Below are 17,188 nucleotides of genomic sequence, written 5' to 3'. Positions count from 1 at the left end.
CATCATCAACCACCTCTCTCCCCCCTTCATTAGGAAACTCATTACTTCTGTCATCATCGTTACTTTCATGGACCTCTGTGTCAGTCTAGCAGAAATTACTCACTGCTATCTTCATCATCGTACAATTTAGCGTCATCTGTATCGTTGTAGCGGGTTTTTAATGTGGGAATTTTTGACCATTATTTCTGGCTACCGACGTTTGATTTTATTCGTTTCCCGTCTTTTGTAAATTGAAAAACAGCTCTAGTAACTCTAAAAAAAAAAAAAAAAGTGCACGTATTCTTCTTTTTCCTTTTATCTGTCTATCTCTCCCTCTATCTTTCATTCTTTGTTTCTTTCTTTTCCCTAATGAGTGGCCTCTCGTCCTTTTGAGATTATTTGGAGACAGCCTTTTAATGAGAGAGTGTACAGGTCAACTCTGGAACTGTCTCCCTCTGTCTGTGTTTCCTACTTCCTATGATCGCCGGTCTTTCAAACACAGTATGTCCAGGCATCTCGAAATGAACGGATCTTGAATTTAACTCTCTGTTGCATTGTTTTTGTTTTTTCTTGGAGGGAACGGTTTGCGGGCTCCTGGCCTTTGGTTCCTTCTTCCTTGCGTTAAAAACATTGGCCACACATAAACTCGAGACAGCCTGTGTGAAGTGGAGGTCTGGCTACAATTTCAAATGTTCATATATCACATTTACAGTACGTGGCCATTTTAACTAATAATTCACATCTTCTTTCATTCATGTCAGTGCCACCATCAAACATGCTATTCAAGGTTGTCCATCTATCTATCTATTGCCATACGCCATAATCCCGTAAGGGGTGGCCACAAACAAATCGCCTCCATGTCGCCCTGTCCCCCGCCATTTCACTGCCCTGCTTCAAGGTTGTCAAGTGTACTAAATGGCTGACCTCTGCTGCACACTAATGCTGTCCCAGGTACTTATGTTGTCAACTGTACCATAACTGAAACTCTGGAAGGTTTCGCTTCGGCAGGTAAAGTCGTCTGGTGTTATAGTCGATTCATTCTAACTTGGCTCAAATTTTCATTTTTTTGCAGCTTGTATCACGTAGCTCAGTGGCAGAGAAAGACAATACTGTGGTTGTACATCCTCTCTGTAGCACCTCTTCGTGACTAGCATCGTATTCTAGTGACAATCTGTTGTTATAACTCAGTACTCAAGATGGAGGGATGGCAATTTTAGGCCAAGATAAAGTGAACAGAGTATAGACGGAGTAAATAATATAAGGTATCTCATGAGGTGTTAAGTATCTCAAGACAGCAAACGTAAATTATCTTCATCTAGCTACTTCAAGACGATTTTATTCAGTTGACAGGAGTCCTTTCGTAGTGAAGGGATTAACAGTCTCCCCTACTAATTGTACTAACTCTAACGACCCAATAAATGCGTTAGGAAGTACTCTAACGTGCAGTACAGACCGGGTACTGCTGGTGACATGAAAAACATGCTATTTTTCTCCCCACTGCCTCTGACCCCTGCTGAGCTCCCTGTTTTTCCTCGGGGTGGGGGCCAAGGCAGTGCTGAGTGCCAAGACGCTGACGCAAGCTAGAATAGGGGAATGTGGTAATAGAGGCGTGTTATTGATGCTGTGCTGAGTTAGAGAGGAAGTTATAGGGCAGAGGAATAGTATGGTCGAGTCGTATTATAGATGAAGTGCTGAGTAGAAGAATTTATAGGGCAGACGAATGTTATGATAAAGCCGAATTATAGATTTAGTGCTGAGTTAGAGAAGAAGTTATAGGATGGGGGAACGATGGAGTAGAGTCGTATTATAGATGAAGTGCTGAGTGGCATAACAAAATGGTATAGAGTAGAGCAGTGCTGATAGAGAGCTGTATTACCGAGGAAGTGCTGAGTGGAGAAATGAGACGCTGACTAGAACTGGAGCAGAATATTATAGAGGAGAATATTACAGAGCGGTATCCCCGATTCACTGGTAACTGCTAGAACAGGGGAATATTTTGACAGTCCTGTGTTATTGGTGCAGTGTAGAGTGGGGGAGACAGACGCAAGACAAAGAATATTATGGTGAAGGATTAATCGATTCAGTGCCGAGAGGCGAAGGAAAACACTGGCAAAAGTACTATCGCAAATTGCAACATGTGAGCAATCGCAGGCTGCAGCAGGACTACCGTAAGTTATGAGAGGAAAAATTAAAGGTTGCAACAGTGAATTTATTGTAAGTAGCGAGAGAAATTATCGTAAGTAGCAAGAGAAATGATCGTAAGAGAGAAATTATCGTAAGTAGCTAGAGAAATTATCGTAAGTAGCGAGAGAAATTATCGTAAGTAGCAAGAGAAATTATCTTAAGTAGCGAGAGAAATTATCGTAAGTAGCAAAGGAAAATATCGTAAGTAGTGAGAGAAATTATCGTAAGTAGCGAGTGAAATTACCGTAAGTAGCGAGAGAAATTATCGTAAGTAGCGAGACAAATTATCGTAAGCAGCGAGAGAAATTATCGTAAGTAACGAGAGAAATTATCGTAAGTAACGAGAGAAATTATCGTAAGTAACGAGAGAAATTATCGTATGTAGCGAGAGAAATTATTGTAAGCAGCTAAAGAAATTATCGTAAGTAGCGAGAAAAAATATCGTAAGTTGAGAAATTTTCGTAAGTAGTGATGGAGATTATTGTAAATGGAGGGAAAAATTATCGTAGGTAATTTCTTCGCCCGACCAACCTACCGCCACCCCACCCATGGACCCCCCTCTCCCCCCACGCCCCCATGGACCCCCCCCCTCTCCCCCTCCACGCCCAGTATTGTTATCCAGCCTCTGTCGGTTATAACAGAGAGAGAGAGAGAGAGAGAGAGAGAGAGAGAGAGAGAGAGAGAGAGAGAGAGAGAGAGAGAGAGAGAGAGAGAGAGAGAGAGAGAGAGAATTACGCTTATATCTTACATAACTGACTGGATAAGTAGGAGAGGACGCAAGGTGAGAAGAGAGAGAGAGAGAGAGAGAGAGAGAGAGAGAGAGAGAGAGAGAGAATATCTGGAGCTAAATATTTGTTGGGAGACAAGAGAGAAAGAGCTGAGAGTGAAAGACTGAGGGTAGGGTGGAAGGAGGGGAGGGGTGAGAGAGAGATGACTGGAGGGAGGGAGGGCGGAGGGGAGGGAAGGGTAGAGAGGGAGGGAGGGCGGAGGAGAGGGAAGGGCAGAGAGGGAGGGAGGGAGGGAGGGAGGGAGGTAGCCTGAGTTGGAGCACGTGCTATAGTTCCCTCACTACTCTGAGATATGAGAAAAGGGGGCTACCATGGCCTATGAGAGGAGGGGCTACCATGACCCTACAGGGGCTACCGTAACTTTAAAGGGGCTACCATGACCTTAAAGAGGCTGCCATGGCCTATGAGAAGAGGGGCTGCCATAACCATACAGGGGCTACCATGAACTTAAAAGGGCTACCATGACCTCACCAGCCCTAAGTACCTTGTTTGTCGTAGGCCACGCGTCAGTGTTGGCCCAGACTCTCCTTTTCTCAACCATCGTGTCTGTATGCTCTTCTCCTCGATCATATTTTTAGTTAGGAGACTCCCCAGTGCACCTCGTACCTACCTGCTTGTCTCGAAATTTGGCTCGTTTCTGTTCAAAGACTTCGCGTAATTATGGAAAGTGTTGAGACTGCTTCTAGCCCGTCGAAGTTCGAGTCTTCTTAGATTAAATAAAATCGTATGGAGATGAGATTATACAGTAATTAAATACACGCGACTGCACTGAAGAGACGGATAATCTTCAGTATTCCTGTCAGCTAAAGAGACTCGCTAGGGCCACTCCTTGCCCCTGTCTCTCTGCCTTGGCCTTACAAGTGTTAAGTACCGTGTATCGTAGGCCACGCGCCAGTGTTGTCAGAGGCTCGCTATACGATACCGGGGGATCGTTTGCTCCCAGGGGCTCGCCGCTACCTCTCTTCCTCACCAGTTTACTTTCGCTTACTGGATGTCAATTTTGGCTTTTATGTAGTATTCTAGGACTGGGATTTGAAGATATAATTGAGTGTCTGCCTCAGTGACTCTTGTATAGATCAGAGGTATGAATCTGGTCCCTGTTCTTGTTCTTACTTCATATTTGTTTTTGTTTTTTTCATTTTCGTGTGTGTGTGTGTGTGTGTGTGTGTGTGTGTGTGTGTGTGTGTGTGTGTGTGTGTGTGTGTATGTGTGTGTTTTAGTTTGAGCCGAGAATTCGTCTGAACGTGAACCCGGTGGACCACAGGCTAAAATTCCCCTAATCCCGGAGTCCACCATCGTCCCTTTCTGGGGATAGGGAGGAAGGTGATGAACGTTTGCATAACAGAACAGATGCACCACCCGGCCATATCAGTGTCACCACATGAAGGCGTCCATGAAATAAAAAAAAAAGATATATAAAACCGCATTCAAGAGCACATTAAGGCGAGGCAAATAAATCGCTAGGGAGAAGGTGCAAAGGATCCCCCTAAGCCCACGAGAATAGGGCCGCCTTATGGTTATCCCCCTAAAGAAACCCCCGCTATAAATGTCGAGTTTTATTTCCACCCTTCTTTATTATATTTTTTTCTCCCTCTCTCCTGCAGTAAAGGAACCTCACAGCTTAGCCTCCCGTGTAAAGATCCCAGTGACTATAAATTTAATCCCAGTGCCTGTGGACAAGGAGACAAATATTTAACAGATCAGTGACGGGGTTAAAGATGACCTGCTGACGTGGGTGATTCTGGGGGTGCCGGAGATGGACGCCTTCACGTGGTGGCACCCATTTAGCCTATCGGATCAACTGCCTGGTTATACACTTTCAGTTCCATGATTGACTACAGGTGGGCTACTTCGGTCTGCAGTCCACAGGGTTTACGTTTCCGATGAACCAGGGGCTACTACTACTACTACTACAATATTACTACTACTTCTGCTGCTACTACAACTACTACCACCACCATTGACTTCCTTACCCACCGCCTCAGCACAGCCTTCCCCATTCATCCTCTCAGCCCCTTTCTTCCCTCTTCCTCCCCCTCTGAATGGGCCTTATTGAACCTTATTTCAAGCAGCCGACCTTTATAAGAATAGGGCAGTCCTTAGCCGTGGAAATGGTAGTGTAAACTTGGTGATCATCTCTGTTATTTGGACACTCGTGCCCCTACAGAGCTGCATTCTTAGACGGAGATGAATAGAGATGAATAAGTTATGTTTCTCTTAGTTATATTTTATGCCCATCACCAGGAAGCTTTACGTAGTGATTTTAATAATGATAAGTCCATGTTTTTATTTCCTGCTTGCTATAATTGTGAATATACAGGATTATATTAATATTCTGATGACTATACTATTTCTGCATTTTTTTTTTCCATTGCATAAAAGGCCTTCCTCCTCAGTGGAAGAGTGATAGCCAGAATGCATCTCTCCTCTGCTAGCCAAGTACGAATCAGGATAGGGTGTCGAGGAAGCGTTTATGAAAGGTGATGTGATGTGTTGGCTCTGTGTGTGTGTGTGTGTGTGTGTGTGTGTGTGTGTGTGTGTGTGTTATGCGAGAGTTGAAGGGCTGTATTGGCTGTGTGTGTGTGTGTGTGTGTGTGTGTGTGTGTGTGTGTGTGTGTGTGTGTGTGTGTGTGTGTGTGTTACCCTCTGGACAATTTCCTGTGCCTGGGGCTCCCTGTCCCGTATTCTCGTCGGGTAAGGAGTCTCTCTAACACCTCTTCTTTAGCAACTTATTTTCCAAACCACACATTAACATCCTCTTTTTTTTTTCTGCTTAGATTTTATTAATGTCGACACAGATTACACGAATATCACACAAGAATACAGTAACGGAGCAGAATCGGGAATAAACCGGTAAGGAAGAGGTGTTAGGGAGCTTCCTACCCACACTAGACTCCTGTTCCCTTACGTCCCGCAGTACCGGCCATTTAGCCCTGATTACCGACCATACGGCCATGTGGTGCCTCGGGGCTAGGATGGTCACAGCGGGGGGCCTAGGGTGTGTGTGTGTGTGTGTGTGTGTGTGTGTGTGTGTGTGTGTGTGTGTGTGTGTGTGTGTGTGTGTGTGTGTGTGTGTGCCGGGTACTTGAAATTTATAAAACTAAATCATTAAACCTTAATATGTGTGCGTAGATTTTTTTTTCCTTCCTTTTTCACCTCCTCATTGCCTCGTCCTAGTTTGCGATGCGTGGAAGGGACCAAGACCCACAGAACAGAACAAGGGACGGCGTGGGGTGGTTTACGACGGGTGGGTTAAGGAGGAGGAGGTGGAATGGGGGTTACTTGTCCTCGGTTGACGGGTCTCGTTGGCCAGACGGACATGGGTTATTCAACAACAACAACACTAATAATAATAATAATAATAATAATAATAATAATAATAATGAATAACCGGTAGAAATTTCCCTGAAGCATCATAGCAAATACAATTACTCGTATCAGTGTACAGAGAAACATACCAAGCCTCCCTCAGTTTACAAAAATTAGCCAGCAGAGGAAAGTGCGAAGCAAGACGTGAAAATATTACATCAACTCCTCATCCTCGAGTGCACAGAGAGACACGTATCTTCCCAAAGTCTAACGAATACATAGCGGAATTATCGAAGCCTCTGAAACCCCCAGTGGCAGAGATGGGGGTTCTCACCGTACTTCGCCAGCTTCAAATTGTCTTCAGACGAAATTGGGAAGATAGTTATTTTTCAGGCAGTACTTGGAGGGATGGAGTTGAGAGGTATATGAGGGAGTGGGGAGTGAGTTGGGGGGAGGGCATTCAAATGGTGGGTGACAGATCGACTTGGAGGCGTTTTGTCTGCGGCCACCCTTTGCGGGATTAGGGCGTCGGGCTATAGATAGACAGATAGACGTGAACCAGAGAAAGAGGCATCAGAGACCAAAGATGTGAATTGCTAGTCACTTGGAAACGAGGCCTGTCATGATACCTACCCCGCTGTCAGAGTTAATTTGACCTCCCCTCACGCTGACTGATGGCTGACACGCGCTGACGACCTTCACCTGGGGGTCAGAGGTCAGCAGGTAGCTCACATAAAAACCGTCTAGCCGTAGGGAAGAATAAAATCGTCTGGAGGAGTTTACTATCCTCATGTTGGCTTCTATACAGGTTAAACTGCTGACTATCGCTTATGGCCTAATAGGAGAAGCCTGGGAGTTGAGGGATTAAAATCGTCTGTCGATTTTGGTCATGCAACCTTAATCGCTTACGTCAACAACAACAAAAATAAAAAAAACAATAACAAACAATAGCAAGAATAGCAACAAGAACAACAATAACTACTACTACTACTACCACTACCACTCCTACTACCACTACTACTACTACTACTACTCCTACTACTACTACTCCTACTACTACTACTACTACCACTACAGCGGTAACAAAAACAGTACTAGCAACAACACCAAGAAAAACAAAAACTCAACAACAAAAACAGTAACAATGACGACAATAACAAAACAATGAAAGTAAATATGTAAACCCTGTGTGTGTGTGTGTGTGTGTGTGTGTGTGTGTGTGTGTGTGTGTGTGTGTGTGTGTGTGTGTGTGTGTGTGTGTGTGTGTGTCCTGTAAGTGTTCTTGATTTACCTTCCTAACCTCAGTAAATGTGTCGACAAAGTTTCTATAGATATTTCTTTCCTGTTGTCTTGTTTTGAGAGTTAAGATGAGAAAAAGGTGATCAGATTCGATTTTTGGATGTCTTTGAGAAAGAAAGAGAGAGAGATCAGAAACTTGACAGAATAACCTCAACCCCTATCCTTTGCAAACATTAATTTCCTCCTTCTCTTCCAGGTGAGAAGCCGTTCAGGTGTGAGTACGAAGGCTGTGACAGACGATTCGCCAACTCCTCGGACCGCAAAAAACACTCCCACGTGCACACCTCGGACAAGCCCTACAACTGCAAGGTCCGTGGCTGCGACAAGTCCTACACCCACCCATCCTCGCTCAGGAAACACATGAAAGTCCACGGAAAGTCCCCGCCACCTTCGGGCTCCGGCTACGAGAGCGACGACTCGACGACGACGAACGGCACCTCCACCTCGTCCTCGCTGGTCTCGTCCTCGAATACCGGCCAGACCTCCCTCGTAACCGGGGGCTCGGGTCTCGGAGGCTCAGGTGGAGGCGGAGGAGGTGGAGGGGGAGGTGGGGGAGGTACGGCAGGCAGCGGACACTCGACGAACCTAAGCGAGTGGTACGTCTGTCAGAGCGCCGCGGGGATGCCAACGCCCCCCAGCAACGAACACAGCCCCGTTGGAAGCCTAACCCACGTCCTACCGCCCACCTCCACGGCGTACTAGCACTCCCTGGCCCCTGGATGCCCGCCCTCCGCCAATCTCCAGCAAGGGTCGTATTCTCGGTAGCACACAGGAAGCGTTTTGGTACCTCTTCCTTATGGGCTTGCTTCTGTGTATGGCACGATGGTAGTTTCCTGTGGGGGTTCAGCCTGCAGTCCACCGGGTTCAGATTCACGTAAACCTCAGACCAAAATGAACCTAGAACCACATCAAAAGCAACTAGTATTCTCCCCTTTGTGTATTTATGCAGACTATATCGATATTAAAGAGATATTAAAAGGCACAGAGGAATATATTAAGCTGTCATAAGGAAAATAAGTCGCTGAGTAAGGAGTGCTGGGAAACCTCGTAAGTCGACTTAAGAGGTTTCCAAGCACCTTTTCCTCAGCGAGTTAGTCTCCAAACTACACATATACTTTTCTCTTACTCATATATGCAGTCTATATTCAAAGTTAATATAGACTGCATACATATATCACAGAGGAGAATACTTAGGCTATAAACAGGAATATTAAATTGTGCTGTGTGCAGAGACAAGCTATAATTGGAGAGGTATTACACAGCATCTTAAATTGGCGAGAAGCGACCCTCACACACAATCTGGAGGCGTCTGGAGGTCGTCTCAGGGGCACCACGTCTTATCCCTCCTTCTCAGCGACTGTACATAGCGTGTACATAGTGTATAGTGTACTGTATATAGTGTACAGACAGCCTATTCACCGTAGGGTCGTTGGTAGGGGAGGATTCGTAAAACATCCTCCCTGGCGATTTATTTTAGGCCTTGATATTCTCTTGTATGTTTTTTTTTTTTTTTTTTTTAATGAGGCCAATCCTTCTGACCTGGGTTCAATTCCATCCAAAGTGGACATTTAAGCGGGTGCTGTAGTATGGCCCTTCATGTTGTCTCACACTTTCGCACCCCATCAAGATCCCTTCAATGACACAGACTACTCTACTCCCTTAGCCCAATACCCCCACGTCCACATCTCACCCTCCACTTCAACACTCCAGCACAGGTCTCCACATTCACATCTCACCCTCAACATACATACATACATACACACACATACATACATACATACATACATATAATTATACATACAAACATACATACACGCTGTACAAGTTAATGTATATCTTTTCAGTATCAATTTGTACCACTAACATACAAGAGAATACTGAGGTGTAATGTGCAAAATAAATCGCTAAGGAAAGGGTGTAACGGAGCCTCCCTACGCCGACGGGAATACGGGCACTCTAAAGGATAAGTTTGTACTGCGCGACCCTGCATGTGACGCGCCCACCAGCAAGGGGGGTCCGCGTCACTGCTATTGAGACCTGAGCTGAGAGCCAAAAACAAACTTAGGATCATTTTTCTCTCGTAATTCTCGGTATTTTTTTTTTTTTATAGTAAGAAGGTTTTAATTCGCTTCCTCCTTCCTGCATAAAGAAAAGCAGTGAGAAAAACAATACTGTGATAATAACAAGAAAACTATATAATCTTGCCATGTTGCTGTCTATCTGTCTGTCTATCTGTCTATTTATCTATCTATCTATCTATCTATCTGTCTATCTATCTATCTGTCTGTCTATCTATCTCCTGTTCTTCCTTGGAAAAAATCAAGAGGGCCAGATCCAGCACTTTGGGAAGGGGGGAGGGGGCTTGATTGTCCCCCCCCCTCTCTCTCACTCTCTCTCTCTCTCTCTCTCTAAGTAATCACAGGTCTGACGAAAATAGGGGGGGAGGGGGAGAGGCGACCCCCATTTCAAATTCCCTTTCATAGTTACAATGGGAAACTATGATATTTTTTTCCTAGGATGGAGACGCAAAGGAGGCACCAGAAACTCCCCTAACTCTTCTTCTTCCTGCAAATCAAAACCTGAGATACGAGAAAAAGATTAAATTTCCCAGGAAGGAGGAGGACCAGGAGAGAACAAAAATCCTCCCAGTTCTCCTGTTCATGTTCAGAATCTTAAGTTACGAGAGAAAATTGATCGTAAGTCTGTTCGTGACTCCAGGCCCTGATTCACAAAGCGATTTTTTATACAACCCTACCAAGGTGCTCAACACAGTTTTTTTTAATCTTTTATTTATTTATCTCACACACACAAATTCTCACCTGTGGAAATTCATACACACCTACACACACACACACGTGTTGTATGTACCTCTGTTTATGTCTGTGTATAGTGTTGTTTATTTTTTTTTTCCCTTCATTAAAACACTAAAACCTAAAATGCCGTGTTTGTGGGAGAGCAGTCTACGTGACCCCTGCCAGGCTTTGACTCTTTCAGTACCTCTATTTCTATACTCCGTTCACTTTAACTAGGCGTAAAATTGTCATCCCTCCATCTTGATTTCTAAGCTGTAACGAAGGATTTACAACGGAATGTGGTGCTAGTCACGAAGAAGTGCTGCGGAAAGGATGCGTATCTTTAGTACCGTCCTCTTTCGAAACAGCTGAGGGAAATGGGCTGCAAAGGACTAAAATCTCCGCCAAGTTAAAGTGAATAAGGTTTAGTTTACTCCTGCTACTGCGAGACGATTTTATTCAGCTAAGGAAAGACCCTGGTGGTAAAGGAGTTGATGAAACTTAAAATCTCTCTCTAAAGGTAAACAAAATCCGCCAGGTGGCAGAAATGAATGATAAAGGGGTGTCTGGCAGGTGTCATGTGGCCGCCTCCCACTGTGTCATTTACCCTCAAACACGTACTGATCTCGTACCGGGATAGAGCTGAGAAATAAAGCAGGTTATCTAAAGACTGACAATTGACGGTCACTTACAGAACGCTTGTGGTTGTTAGATATAGTGAGTCCGGATCCTGTATATTAGATAATGAATTTAGTAATTATACAGAGAAGTCAGACGCGCTCTATCCTCGCAAAAATTCGGGGACTTACCCTCCCCTACAAACAACCTATAAAGTCATGTTATTGGAGTCCTTTCTTAGGCCTCACCCCATCCTAAGGTGGGAAATGAGGTCGGGATGATGATGATGATGATGATGATGATGATGATACACAGTACAGTATATGCTAAGATTTTAAGGGACTTTGGCTACGCTACCTTTTTATTCAATGCTTTATATATCATGAAATGCAGCTGAGCCATTTAATTTCCTCACAGGTGTTTTAAATCTGACCATCACAGTCTGGGGACCGCCCTGCCAACATCATGTACTCAGTTTATGGATCCGTCTCTTAACACTATAGTTGGTGTGTTTTCATCTGACGGAACTGGGTCACTCCAACAATGTCTAAATCGTTGTTGCATAAAGGTGGATGACCCGTAGATATCAGATGAGGTAGGAATGAGTCTCCTTGGTTACTGCTCAAACTGACCCTCCAATCTGACCACGCTTCACCATCAACTGTGCTGTAGTGGGTCAGGCGTCTTTGTCAGGCTAGAACAAATATGCTTTAATATGCTGTCACTAACTTAAAAGTGATGCATATGTGTTACTGCTCTGTAGTGGACTAATATTAATTTTTCCTATACTGATCATGAAGTGTATTATCTCATAGATTTAGAAATATCAATTTTGTACCGCCATGATATATTTCCCATCTACTGTTTCATATCGATATTTAAGTACTGAGGAATATTTAATGGGTAACTTACATGGAAACACTGAAATGATAATACACAAAAGAAACGAGGCATATGTAAAAGCACGTGAGAATACCAAAAAATATCAGTTAATGAGTGGAGATTCCGAAGCCTTTTAAAATATACATAAGGAAGTGTAAGATCATCCATATACACTCTGAACATGGTCACACAAAAACACCTATGCATGTCATCATCATCATCATCATCATCACCTTATTTCCCTCAACCGAAAAAAGCAAGAAGGGTAAAACATTAGCAAACACTCGAAACAACGAAAAACTACCACTACCACCACCACCACCACCAAATCCATCATCATCATCATCATCGTCATATTCCTCCCCTGACAAATCGGACAAGCGGCATGAAAATTTACACACACAGCCAACAAAGCATAACAAAACACCTGTCAAAGTTACCGAAGCATACAGAGAAAACAAGAGCGAAAAACACTGAAAGGCCATCAATAAACTCCCTAATCTATCGTCCCAGTGTGGTGATTGACAAACAGGCCCCGCCCCATCAGCTGACGTCATCAATTTACCGTGTCCTGATTGGCTGTGGCTGACGTCATCAATTTGGCGTGGCCTGATTGGTTGCCTGGTGGATGTCAGGCGCTTGTCATTGGCCGGTGTGTTCGTGGGCTTTGGTATTTCGTCACACGTCTACTTAAGTGATTTATTTCGCATATAAGGCCTTGATGTCCTTCTGCATGTGAATGAAGTAAACTGTTTGGGTATAAGAATGGTATTAGGAGCCTAGGAGAGGGTGTCAAGGCGTAATAGGCAGAGTAAATCGATCAGGAAGAGGCGCGACGAAGCCTCCAAAAACAACACTCCACCTCATTGGCGGAACCGCGGCCACGATAACATCTGTGGGTGTCTCCGCGGGGCGCCTGGCAATAATCCGATATCCATTTTATTGGCAGCTTTGAAAGGGGGTTGGCTAGTCACTCTTTGTTGGGGCTCCGTCATATAATTGAGTGAGCATATAGAGTGGAGCAATATGTCGGTGCAGGGAGGTCAAATTTGGTGATTAGCCACACACGGAATTGTTTTTGTTGTTTAAGTCGATTTGGCGCCTTTTTAAAACTCTTTTGCCTTTTCCAGGAGAGTTGAGGCATTTTATTTTCAGGAAGGTCTATAATAGGTGTTTTTTTTCTTTTCCAGGAGAGTCGATGTACATTGTTTTCTTTTCAAGGAGAGTCTAGGCACTGTTGTCTTTCCCAGGAGGGTCTAAAAGCACTGTTTTCTTTTCCAGGAGGGTCTAGAGGCACTATCTTCTTATCAAAGACGGTGTGGGCACAGTTTTCATTTCCAGGAGGGTGTAGGGGCACTATTTTCTTTTCCAGAAGCTGTGATAGTTACTTTTCCTTTTCCAGGAGAGCCTAGGCACATCATTTTCAGGAGGCCCTAGGATAGATTAGGGTAATTTAGAATTCTAGGATTAGGTTAGCTGAGGTTAGACTGATAAGGCGAGATTATGTCATCATCATCATCACCTTCATCATAATCATCTTCATTATCATCAACATCACTAATCCACTAATCCCACTAAGAAATGAGCTGGATAGGAAGATGGGCGCAGTAAACTAACAGACGCTAGCAAACACGAACACAGACATCTAAGCAAATCCAGGACAAATATGTAGACAACTAAAATAAATCCATGTAAGCTGAGTACATGAAGGGAAACAAAACATAAAATCAGCTTCAGGAAAGATAAGGCAAGACGCAGAATCACAATCGTTGGCCGGAAGGAAGGGACACTTGGAAGCAAAGACGAGACAAAACATAGGCAGCTAAAAAACAAATAAATAAACAAGGGCTAAAAGACAAACACAGCAACAGGGCGAAACCATAATTAAACTGAGATTAACTAATGAACTCTTAGGACAGACACTCCAAGACAGAGGTAGGAAAAAAAAAAAAAAACAGCAAAAACAAAGCCACATTAGTTAAAATAAAAAAACTGCATCATCATTATCATAATCATCATCTTATCTTGTGTTGCCTCATGAGGAACTTAGGGGCCCGGGGCTGGGTAAATCGGTCCTGATATTTAAGATGAGAGTGACCAGCCTTACTCATCCCTGAATGGCATTACATGAGGAATAAACCATCATAGCAAGTCCAGAAATAAATACAAGACCTATCAGAAACAGAATTGTCGAAACAGTACCAGAAGAGCATTAAAAAAAAAAAAAAAATAGCTTCCACACAAAATCCCTTCGATGCTTCAACACACAGACAGGGCATAAGACATCAACAACACCCTACCTACCTACCTACCTACCTGCCTACCTACCCACCAGACCACTTCCACCCTGACACTTTATCACCCCTCTCATAGCACCCCTCATCCCCGCACCCTACCCTTCCCTGCCTCACCCTGCATCCTCACCCTTACATTGCCTTCCTGGTCTCCCACACCCCGCATCTTCACCCTATACCCTTCCCTCTTCAACCTACCCTTGTACTTTCACCCAACACCTCCCCCACCTCAACAACTCCCACCCCACCTTTGCCTTCCTGGACAACTATCATACCCTTCACCCTTACCCACACCCTGCGTTTTCCCATACTCCCCCACACCCTGCACCCTCACCCCCACACCCTGACCACACCCCACGCTTCTCCTTTCACCTTCAGCCCCCATTCCTCCACCTCCCTCCCTCACCCAGCACCCTGCCCTTCCCCACATCCCTGATTCATAGCACCTTCACCCATCTCTCTCCTCCATGACACATCCCCCACTCTGTTCTCCCCCACCCTACACTCGACACCTCTCCACCACTCCATTCTCCCCCACACTCCACTCGCCACCTCCCCACAACAGCCTTCCTCCCCCACACTTGCCCAGCATCCTAAACTCACTCCTTCCCCATCTCCACACCTCTTTCTCCCAGCTTCCTCACCCTCACACAACCCTCCTACCACCCCATCCCTACACCTTCCCCTTCCCCACACCCGCTACACCCACACCCCAACACTCAGCCTCCTCCCCACATCTCCCCTACACCCTCATCTCCACACCCTACCCTTTCCCACAGGCTCTCCCAGCACCTTCCCACACCCTCTCCACGTTCCGAATTCCTGAGTGTATCAACTTGGGTGTTGGAGTTAAGGATATACACCCAACGCCATCGCAGCTTCGAGAATACAGTCGTTAATCTCTCCATCAGCAAGACTAACGAGGGCTAACGAGGGCTAACGAGGGCTAATCACCGCCAACATGCTCTCCTCTGGTAAGTAATCCGGCTGGACAGGATTTCAGCGGATAGTCGTCGGTGTAAACAAATTCCTCTCTTTTGATACGAAGTCGTGTTCTCCTTGGTATTTAGGGGGCTTCGTAGCTCCTCTTCTTTAGCGATTTATTTTGCATACTACCCTTTAATGTCTCTCTGTGTTATTTAGCAATGTCCTTATAATATCGGTATAGCATCATTAATACACTAGCAGAAATGTGCAAAATGAATCGCTAAGAAAGAGGCATTACGTAGCTTCCGATGCCACTCAGAGCGCGGACTTGAGACTCACAAGGCTTACGATAATTTCCGGATCTCGTAACTAAGATTTCTTTTCCTGGGACGAGCAAGGGACATGGAATATTCTTAATTCTCGTTCCTTCGTCCTTCCTACGAAAAAAAAAAAAAAGTTACGACAAAGAGAATCGATCATAAGTTTGTGTCCTCTGTGTCTCTTGTTTACCATTTATTTATTTATTTATTTATTCTTCATGGGAGGTGTGTGTGTGTGTGTGTGTGTGTGTGTGTGTTGAAATGAGGTGTGTATATGTGGTGAGGTGAGTGATAGGGTGGGTGGATGCGGTATGGTGACGCAAAACCGGGTGTAAGTGGGCGGTGGGTGGGTGGTTGGGTATTAGGTGGGGGGGAGCAGGGGTAGCTATAGGAGCAGGAGGAATGTGCCTCTGGGCCGCGCATGCCACACACACCTACCCAGTCCAGCGCTTCTTTCCACTCTGCACCTCCCTTTTTAACATCCCTTCGTCCTTTGCCAATTCTAACAAACTCAAATCCCTTTCCATAATTTTTAACACATGCAAGGGCTTCTCAGGTCTGATATAAAGGGAACTGGGAGATTAGAGATAGAGCTAGTAGGTTAAAGAGTGAGAGAGGTGAGTGAGAGAGTGAGAGAGGAACGTAGGCAGCTGGTCTTGTCTAGAGTTTCACTGGTCTCTTCAGAGGTGTTTATCCCGACTACCGCAGGGAGGTACAATATGCCGCCCTCTCTCTCTCTCTCTCTCTCTCTCTCTCTCTCTCTCTCTCTCCGTGTCTGTCTACATTTTATTTTCGCCACCATGTGTATGTTCACGTGCCTTTCGCTTTCATCTGTGTGTGTGTGTGTGTGTGTGTGTGTGTGTGTGTGTGTGTGTACAATGCCAAATTCACTCTCACTCTAGGTATGTGTACGATATGTCTCTCTCTCTCTCTCTCTCTCTCTCTCTCTCTCTCTCTCTCTCCAGTAACCACGTCCAAAAATGCCTTCTCACCTTGAATGCTGAGTTATAACCTACGATTCAACGCCAGAATAAGATGCTAGTCACGAAGAAGTGCTATGAAATGGGTGAAGAGCTATAATATTATCTTCTCCTGCCACTATATAGAGGGCGGTCCATATATTGCACCCCCTTAACACTAATTGGTGGCAGGAGTCAATTGTGTGTTGTGAGGAAGGCCCATCCTGCTGGTGTGGGCGCGCAGATATTTTTGGCTGCCATGTTAAGCTATAAATCACACCGCCGTAACTGGACACACACACACACACACACACACACACACACACACACACACACACACACACACACACACACACACACACACACACGAAAAAGGTTGTGGGAACTAAACAATGCTGGGTAGTCAATGGTAACCCTGACTCTTTCGTCCCCGCAAAACACGAGAGAGCAACAGCCGAGAGAAAAACCGAGGCGCAATGTGTGGACCTCCCTACATAGACCAATAGACACATCAGTAAAGCCATGAAAGTCGATACCCTTGGTCAGTAAGTCGAGGTGGTGATGTGTACGTAAACAATAATGGGGGTGAGGTAATGGGCGTATGCGCGTAGAGAGGAATGCAAAGGAGTGCAAGGGAGTACAAAGGAGTTCAAAGGAGTGTATAGGGGTTCAAAGGAGTGCAAAGGAGTACAAAGGAGTACAGAGGAGTTCAAAGGAGTGCAAAGAAGTACAGAGGAGGGCAAAGGAGTACAAAGGAGTACAGAGGAGTTCAAAGGAGTGCAAAGAAGTACAGAGGAGGGCAAAGGAGTTCAAAGGAGTACGAGGGAAAATACACTG

General features: G+C 45.0%; 1 protein-coding gene across 1 annotated transcript in view; it reads left to right on the top strand.

Annotated features, from left to right (window-relative positions):
- The window catches only part of LOC145394961 (zinc finger protein ZIC 1-like), a 40,522-nt gene extending 32,261 nt beyond the window's left edge, over positions 1 to 8,261 (top strand). The window contains exon 2 of the mRNA XM_080268710.1: positions 7,756 to 8,261. Within this exon, the coding sequence (XP_080124836.1) occupies positions 7,756 to 8,261 (506 nt within the window). The remainder of the gene's footprint in view (positions 1 to 7,755) is intronic.
- Positions 8,262 to 17,188: the final 8,927 nt, after the last annotated feature.

The sequence above is a fragment of the Coenobita brevimanus genome, chromosome 29 (assembly GCF_032717465.1).
Source record: "Coenobita brevimanus isolate Jiangsu-jjx chromosome 29, ASM3271746v2, whole genome shotgun sequence".
NCBI classification, from domain to species: Eukaryota; Metazoa; Arthropoda; class Malacostraca; order Decapoda; family Coenobitidae; genus Coenobita; species Coenobita brevimanus.
This window is presented reverse-complemented; position numbering and strand designations above follow the sequence as displayed.